This window comes from Capsicum annuum, chromosome 10 (assembly GCF_002878395.1).
Source record: "Capsicum annuum cultivar UCD-10X-F1 chromosome 10, UCD10Xv1.1, whole genome shotgun sequence".
NCBI classification, from domain to species: domain Eukaryota; kingdom Viridiplantae; phylum Streptophyta; class Magnoliopsida; order Solanales; family Solanaceae; genus Capsicum; species Capsicum annuum.
The window spans coordinates 154,016,056-154,024,932 of NC_061120.1; the positions used below are offsets into that span (position 1 = coordinate 154,016,056).

At 33.7% G+C, this 8,877-nt stretch overlaps 1 protein-coding gene across 2 annotated transcripts; it reads right to left on the reverse strand.

Moving 5' to 3' along the window:
- Positions 1-2,686: 2,686 nt before the first annotated feature.
- On the reverse strand, positions 2,687-5,898 carry LOC107852433 (protein trichome birefringence-like 34). Of its 2 annotated transcripts, none has more exons than XM_016697464.2 (5): positions 5,321-5,898; positions 4,792-4,963; positions 3,886-4,082; positions 3,586-3,747; positions 2,687-3,177 (listed from the first exon to the last, which is right to left on the reverse strand). In XM_016697464.2, exons 1-5 carry the CDS (start codon positions 5,656-5,658, stop codon positions 2,931-2,933), a joined length of 1,116 nt encoding a protein of 371 aa, XP_016552950.2. In that variant the 5' UTR covers positions 5,659-5,898; the 3' UTR covers positions 2,687-2,930. The 2 variants fall into 2 exon arrangements, with proteins under 2 accessions (XP_016552950.2, XP_047254179.1); XM_047398223.1 differs by having other exon boundaries at positions 4,792-4,970; positions 5,321-5,589.
- Positions 5,899-8,877: the final 2,979 nt, after the last annotated feature.

Below are 8,877 nucleotides of genomic sequence, written 5' to 3' on the forward strand. Positions count from 1 at the left end.
CACCCAATTCCGTAAGGAGTTGATTGGATATATCCCTTGTAGAAGGGTTTTTGCCGTTGGGGAATCTATCCTTGAAATATTCACTTTGGACATTTGCAGTGGTGTGAGGATTTGGCCTGAAATATGCTCCGAACTGCATGTATGATACTTTTCATGTTTATGAATGATGAATCTATCATAACATAAGTACTTCACCGCTCTCAACCACAACTTGCAGTTCGGATTTGCACATCTGTAGCAAAAGACTTTGCTCGAATTAATCACCTTCATTTTTCTGAAATCTTTTTTCAAGCAAGAAATAAACAAAGTAGTAGATAGTTCTTTATTTTCCTTGAATGATATTCCAATGTAAAATTCGGTCTCGTCGTCTTGACAATTTCCATAATGTGTCGATTGAGAAGAACTGCCCACTATATTTCTTCCAGAAATGCGCGTAGGCGTTTGATTATCATCTGAAGTATTCATGTCCAGATCATCCAACCTATTATCAAAGATGTCTTGTTTTTGTTCTTCTTTAAATTTTGGTTCTCATTCTCTTTCTTCATTTCAACCACGTACACCCTTAATATCGACCTGGATAAATCACTAAGATAATCACGTAATCAAACCAGAATGATTATCTTGAAATGTAGTACCCTCTGATTTTCGAAGGAGCTATGCATATAGCTGATGACGAGTTCTTTCAGTTGATAATTCAGTCCACAATAGCTGATGATTAAGTTCACAAAATCATCATACGAAATATCACTTTGGACTGTCATAGCTATCATCTCTGGCATTTTACCCTCCTTCCAATGTCATACATATCGATTGCTCTTCTCTATCTATTGACCATGAGTCCATGACAATCCACCCCTATTGTTATTGATCCCTCCATTAATGGTACCTAAATACAGTCATTTTTTAAAAAAAGTTAATAATGATATCATAATAAAATTAACAGTGATTTCATAGTGTCGTAATATGAACCCCAATAGATGTGTTATCTGTTGCAACATGTGAAAAATATGTTATAATAGGTAAGTAATCAGTTACAATAGATTACTTACCTGTTAGGATTTATTTTATGCTCCTGAAGCTAATTTCAATAGATGAGTCATCTGTTGTAACAAGTGAATCATATGTTATAATAGACTATATATCTGTTGCAACATATGAAGTACTTGTTGGGGTAGATGTTACAATTCTAAGGAACCTTTGAAGCTGGTTCCAACATATAAGTGAGATGTTACAACCGATAACCAACTTGTTGCAACAGACGATGTGTCTGTTGAAATCGAGTTCAGGTTATATTGCAACAGGTTAATAATCTATTGCAACAGATATTTACTCTGCTGCAACAAATGACACGTCTATTGAAATCGAGTTTAGGTTCTGTTGCAACAGGTTATCAATCTATTTCCTTAAGTATTTACCCCATTACAACAGATAACTAGTCTGTTGCAACAGATAGGTCATATGTTGCAACAGATGATCTATCTATTCGATTTATGTTATGGCACTATAGAACCATAAAATATGGTTCCAACATATAAGTCTTTTGTTGCAACATGTGGCTCATCCGTCGCAATAGATGAGTGTTCTGTTTAAACATATGGCTCTTATGTTGCATTCATGTTCGTGTGCTATCTATTGTTGAAAACACAACACAATAGCAATTGCCCAGATGACAAATTAAACTAAAAATTATAATTTGACTTATCAAAGTCTCCTATGAAGTAATGCCAAAGTGGAAAATGATGTACGAAATAAAATAGTATGAAAATGAGGTGTGGCTATTCAAACTCTTTTATCACTTTTAACTAAAAGCCCCTGGTAAAGAGGACTTTTGAATCTTGTATTCTTAAATTGAAGATTTAAACAATAGTAATGTTTGCTTTGTACTCCAAAAATTGCTTTACTCCTCGTTCTTTATATTCTTATATTCATATCATGACAAATCTTTTTCTTTTGGTAGTATGGTGCACAAAACATCTCGTATTCACGCAGGGTTAGGAGAAGGGCCATTCAAGAAGAATGTGGTGTATACAGCCTACCATACCAATTTGATAACAAATATTTCTAGGCATGAAGATGTCAACCCCTGTTTCTTTCCTTCAATGGACAAAACAAATGTCTGAAATATAATATTGACAAGCAACAAACGTTATTCATCGTGTAACATTTGAAATTTTGAGTAGTGGTTTCTGTTATATTGTACTTAGATGCATGGGACGATAATGTAAGCGAAAGAAAGATACAATGTCTCTGAAATACTAGTTGGATTGTACTATCCATTTGATTCCTCCTTTATCATGTCTCTGGTTTTTTAAAGCAATGCACTAATATATGATTCTCCAGAAACAGTCTCTTTACCTCCACGAGCTAGGGGTAAGGTCTGCATACACTCTACTCTCCCTAGACTCCACTTGTGAAAGCCTCATTGTGCACACTATTATCATCACAAGATCAATATACATAATTCCTTGAGCAATTCTATAGTTTCGTCATTGCTAAAGATGATCAAGTGGTTAGTTTTCAGACAACTTGAATTGAGCACATCTTAATTACTTATACTATTTATCTTTATGGATGTAGTCTTTTGACATTTATTGGTGTATTTCTGTAGTTAGTTTCTTCAGGTACTTGTTTTCTTCATACTCGAGTATCAAAAAATATCAAGTCATAAAACTAATAAGGCCTTTTAGGACTGCCAAACGCATACACATTAACTAGTAATAGTTTAAATAGATTTTGTTGAACTCTTTCATACATTTCAAGGGTTCTATGAACAAAATACGATTTCACAGACACACACACACACACAAATCTCTGTTCCTTTAATTCTCTTGAGAGTCCATGATATAGGAATAAAGAATCTGATTCCAAACATCAGGCACACCAGGAAGGCACCAATGTACACAGTCATCATTACTCCTTGGAGTTTTCAATTACTTTTTTGCTGGAGCAACCCAATTCCTCTTGTAAATTGATGGATGTGCATCTTTTCTATAATCTGATAGTTGTGTTATGTTGAGATATTGTATGTCTAATCCTCTTCTCTTCAGCCCATTTATAGAGGCCTCTGCAATTTCCATCATTTTCCTATCCGTTTGACTTCCCCAATACTCTTTTCTTGATATTGGTTCTGTTTCTTCATAGCAAGTTTGATCATTTCTCATGCCCCAATCTGTAGCACTATACATAGCAAAAAGATAAATAAATGAATCAAACTGTTTTTTTTTCTTTTTTTTATAATAAAAGAACTGATCTTTATATGGACACATATAGGCAGAAACTCAAACTTAGCCTCAGCTGACAAGTATTCCAACTTTGAGAATGCACATCTTGACACCTCAACTTGGTCTCACCTGACAACTAAACACTCCAACTCGTTCCCAATATGTCTCGTTCACATCTTGATGCTGACATGGCACGTAAATTTTGGAAGCATTTAGATAATTATTTTGAATGTTAAAGCGTTCAACGGACACGGTAGAGATGGATTGAAGTGTCTGTATGCATACTCAAAGTTGGAGTGCTTACGTGCCAGCCCAAGTTAGAATGTTTGTTTATGTATTATGCCCAATGTAGTCCTAATCATACTTTTTGTGAGAAGGAGAGAGGCTCATGAAGAACAATCTTGTCCTGTTTCTGTCAATTTGAACTTCCAACCAATCTGACCATGTTCTTAAGGCCATCTCATAGCGGCGCAACTTCATTCCAACCTTCTTGTAGATTGCATCAGAGCTATTAAAAGATCCCCATCTGTGTAAAGTTGGCTTGAAATATGAGACAATATCAAAAATATTCTCACCATCATATCACTGTCGATGTATATAACTTAAATCCAAATATGAAATGCGAAATCTAAAGGAATACTTAATTTTGGTGGAATAAACATACAGCAGTGTCATTTGGTGCTCGTGCCACCAGGTGAAAGAATCAAAGATGAGAATGTCTGCATCATTCCAGTGCCTGGCATGATTCTCAATGGCCTCAATTCTGATAATTCGATCCCGGATACGGTGGTTCACTGGATCATCACAATTGGATTCGACTAGCAATGGTGACCAGTAGAAATCAATTGTTGCATTGTATTCCTTAATCATGTTTAGGAAATGAAAGACTTTAGCCTCACAATTGAAGAAATGTTCTTCTTGATGGTAAAGAAATATCAGATAGTAGTTGATATTAGTAATATTTTTATTTATGTCAACTTACCAGCTACCACCTAAAAATCAGGCAATTTTAGTGAAGGCATCTCAAACAAGTGCACCATTTTCAGTGGTTTTATTAAAGGACTTACTGATAACATTTTGCTAGCCTGAGAAATCATTCAAGACATCTCTAAACCTAACTCTCACAGTAATATTTCCCTAAACATGAGATGGCTAAAGTGTATCATAGGGTCTCATGGCCATACGTGTGCATCCTTATGAGAAATTTGGAGTTCAATGAACTTTGGATTGATAAGATTTATAGTCATATCTCTAATAATTGGTACTCTTTTCTTGTTAATGGCTCTAAACTATCTTTCTTCTAGTCTGAGAGATAACTAAGACGAGGAGATCTAATTTCCCTTTCTCTCTTTGTTATTTCATCTGAATATCTGTCTTATACATATCTCTAACTTTTAAGTTTTGACGTATAGAATGATCTGACATTAGTGCCAATAAGAGGTAGTTGGTAGTCGGTACCCGATAAGCAATAAAAAAGGCTCACTTTTCATGGAAGTACAGATTGATCCATGAAGAGTGATGCAACTGGCAAATTGATTATCTAAGATATTGAGATAGAAAGGTAATTTACCTTGACCTCAAAGGCGATCAAGTTGCCTTTATAGCTGAGTGGTTTGAGAGAAGGAATTCCAGTGGATTCAATTAGGCATACAATAGAAGCCCATTGGTTCTTGTTCAATGAATCCCCAACAAACACCACCCTCTTCCCTTTTAGCTTCTCCAATAATGCTTTACCATTAAACCTACACTCTTCATAACATAAATACAATAAATAGAATTCATGAAAAAGAAGAAGAGGAAATCCAAGATTTTTACTTTTGGAATTTGGTACTCCTTGTCCAATTTATATGACACACTTTCTTTTTTTAACCAGTCCCTAAAACAATGATATATATTATCATTTGACAAATATTTAGCGACACTATCAACATTTTAACCATGTTGAGTCTCACTTATTTGGCAAAAAAATCCATAAAGATATACTATTCTATTTAATAGATCATTTGTTTACAGGATCGATAGTTTTGAAAGTATTTTCATATTTCTTAAACTTCGTACACAGTCAAATTAAATCACATAAATTCAGATGGAGAAAGTACCTTGGAAGATCACAATCATAAGGTCGCCATCTCCAATGCTGAAATTTTGAGTCTTTTCTTCCAAATTTATGACAAGCAAAGTCATCAGGCATGAAAGTACAGTGTTGTTCTCTGTAGAGAGGATATGAGACATTATCAAAAATCCAACTTCCAGAAAACAAATCACACTTTGGGGATGATTTTTTTCTTTTAGGCTTATTATGTGGGATTCTAACACCATCACTATTATCCCCTATAACATAGAAGGACACAAAAAGAAATACCAAGAGGAGGATTCCTATAATAGAATGTAAGTTATACTGAATTATCCACGATTTATGCACTACTTTTTCTGCCATATTATTCTCTCAAAGTACCTCTTTGCTTAATCTTCTTATGTCACTAGGGGTACTTATAATACTAAGGAGTAACAGCACAAGGGGATTGAAGAATCTAAAAGAAAATTAAACTGTTCTTTGTTAAAGTTTTATTACTTTTCTTTTTTTAAAAAAGTTGTTTACAATATTGAGATATTTGATCAAGCTGTTAGAACATAAAATAAGTGTTTTTGATTTATGAAAAACGTTGAAATTGCTGGTCGTCGGAAATGTTTGTTTTATTTGAGTAATAATAAATTAGATATTTTTACCGTTTGAAAAGAGATTACTAATAATTTTCTGAACTTAGATAACTTTCTAGTCTTGTCACTGTTAGCAAAGTAGAAAGCGAAAACATGTTTAAATTTTAAAAGCATCATTAAACGTTTAAAAGTATCATTGAACGAATCTGACCACTAGAAATTAAAAAAAAAAGACTCATCAGCAATAATGCACAAAGGTTGAGGGTCCATTGATAAAACTTTGATTTAGTAGCCAATCAAATTGTGTTTCGTGTCTCACAAAGTCAGCTCTTTTTCAATAAAAGTATTTTGATAAAATTTATCGTGTATCAATTTTGAACAACATATCAACTCTTCAAATATACACTAAATAGACCGTACAAAATGATTTAAGTTAATACTAAGCTAATTATTTACCTGCTCAAACTTGAACACATTGTTCAGTTCATTCAAAGTTCTAAGTTCTATGTACAAAGGCAAAGGCGCATGGAAATACATATTTCAAATGCATATTGCACAAAAAAGATCCATCAGAAGTTAAGTCGTTAATCATATTTATATCCCCAATCACAATAGATTATTAATACATAGCTAGCCACTTAAATTTTTCAGAATATTTCATTTAGATATTCAAACTAAGCCATGTTTTACTTAAATACCGAATTTCTAATAAGGTGTTCTAATTTAACACTTTCAATGCAAATTTTTTAAGAATATTTGCGCATGATTTCATCCGTCTATTAAAAAGTTAAGTTAATTGGATAAAATATGTCATATTCTTTTATGATGTATATCAACAAGTGGAAAAATATCTGAAGTTTTATGACTTATTGAGGCAAATGTGTATAATGAAAGAAAATGACATATATTATATGCTTAACTTAACTACTTGATAACGTTCAACTTACACTTGAAATTCGGTGCAAGGAGGACGTTGTCAATAAAATTATCCAACGATGAGTCAGAATCAAATCTACGAGGAGTGCAAATTTAGAATTCACAACTTGTAAGTGTTAAGAGAGTTAACTACGTGTTAACCCGTAATGCCAAATTTAAACAATACATGAAAATAAATTGGGGGTTTGAATTTAACGAGTGTTAAACATAATAATAATTGACAATATTGCTCCATGGAAAAATTGGGTGTTACCAAATTGAGAGGAACCTTGGGTTTATGCTATCTTAGGTAAGAGTCTATGTATTATCAACAATTAGTCCAAGTTTAGTTAAAGGCTTTAGGTAGGCTAGATTTTAGGTCTTGCTGTTAATCTTTCAATAAAGCACCAAATCTCACTCATAGGTTCTTTCGAGCACCTCATGAGAGTATCAAATCTACTAATAATCCACTACCTCAATTAACAACCTTATTTTTAAGAATATGCCATTAAATGAGCTATGTCAAATAACACCCTTATTTCTGAGATAATGTTATTCAATAAGCTAACTTAAGTTATTGTTCACAATTACTCTTCACTCATATCCCTCTTTCAGGGATGATGTGGGATCCAAGACAATTGAAGTTTTCATCCACAATTCTTAATTCAAACATGGAGCAAAAGTAAAAACCCATCATAATTAATTAATTAATTGGACTGACAATCAACACGAACACGCTATTCACCACCTAATCAAATATAACCCCAAGTGATAAGTTTAGCTACTCATGAAATTAAAGGAAAGAAATATACCCAAATTGGCATTCAATTGATCCATATAAGCAAAATAAGAATAATCCCAAACTTCAATTTCAATCAAAAGCCAAAATCTCTCTTGGAAACCCTTATAAATTGTGTTTTTTCTTCAATAATGTTGTTCTTAGCTCTCCGATTTCAGAAATTAGACATTGGATTAGCCTTTTATATCTTGGTGTAGAGTCTTGTGAAATTCCAGCTTTACACTTTGTAACAGCCCATGTCCGCGATCGCAGCCTTCAGTCGCAATCGCGATTCTGCTATCGTAATGCTTCAGCTTGTGATTTCATAACTGTCATCTGCATGTACGGGGATTTGTCTCGCGATCGCATCCCTTTGACTTGTTGACTGATGACGATCACTACGCTTCGCGATAGTGATAATTGGCGCCTAGTTCTAAACTACACTTTTGACCTTTGTTCCAACTTTGCTCACTTTTCTTTCTCTTCAACTTTGCCTCAATTTATTTTCATCAGATTTTCCTGTAGGATCAAACCATTGAAAATCAATAGAATTCAATGAAGGATTAGTCTCATAAATGCAATTTAATTACTGTAGTATTCAAGAAATGAGGTACCAATGAGTGGAAAATTTACCACTCATCAACGCCTCCAACTTAAAGCTTTTTCTTGTCCTCAAGCAACACTACTTCACACTCAATGAGACTATTCAACTTTGAAGCCTGCACTTACAATCAAATGATCACCATGATTTCGAGCTTGACTAGCACTAATAATTAGTCATCAAGCATGAGAAAATGCAATTAGAACAACTCTCCTTAAAATCAATCACATTTTCAAGGATGCAAAAGACTTTTAAGAATAATCAAGTAATAACTACTAACTCTCAAGAAGTGACTCTTTATGAATAGTGACTCAACTACACTCCATTACCTTATTTTTGGAACATCCCAATCTTACCAAACTATCTTAGTTTACATGTCTCCTCACGAAAGGAAGTCCCCATAGATCATAATTTAAATCATGTAACAAGGGACTAATGAGAAACACTCACGCTCACAATGAATTTCTCAATGCAAATAAGTATCATGCCATACGTTTGCCTTATTTTCGATCATTAATAACTCAAAGACACTTAGTTGGAGATCTCAAAGGACTTTTTCAAGTTTGTAATATATGGGATAAATATTTGGGAAAAGTGACTACACCCTCCAGAACTCCACATAACATACTAACTTGGATCAAACTTTGGATCGTGGACCACTTCATTCATTTCTAAATCACATATGTGTCTACCTTTACCGTATT

Coding starts and splice junctions, on each gene's coding strand:
- LOC107852433 (XM_016697464.2), bottom strand. CDS start 5,658: ATGGCAGAAAAAGTAGTGCATAAATCGTGGATAATTCAGTATAACTTA. Junction 4,083..4,791: donor TGATCGCCTTTGAGGTCAAG/GTAAATTACCTT, acceptor AACATGATTAAG/GAATACAATGCAACAATTGA. Junction 3,748..3,885: donor GAGCACCAAATGACACTGCT/GTATGTTTATTC, acceptor AACTTTACACAG/ATGGGGATCTTTTAATAGCT.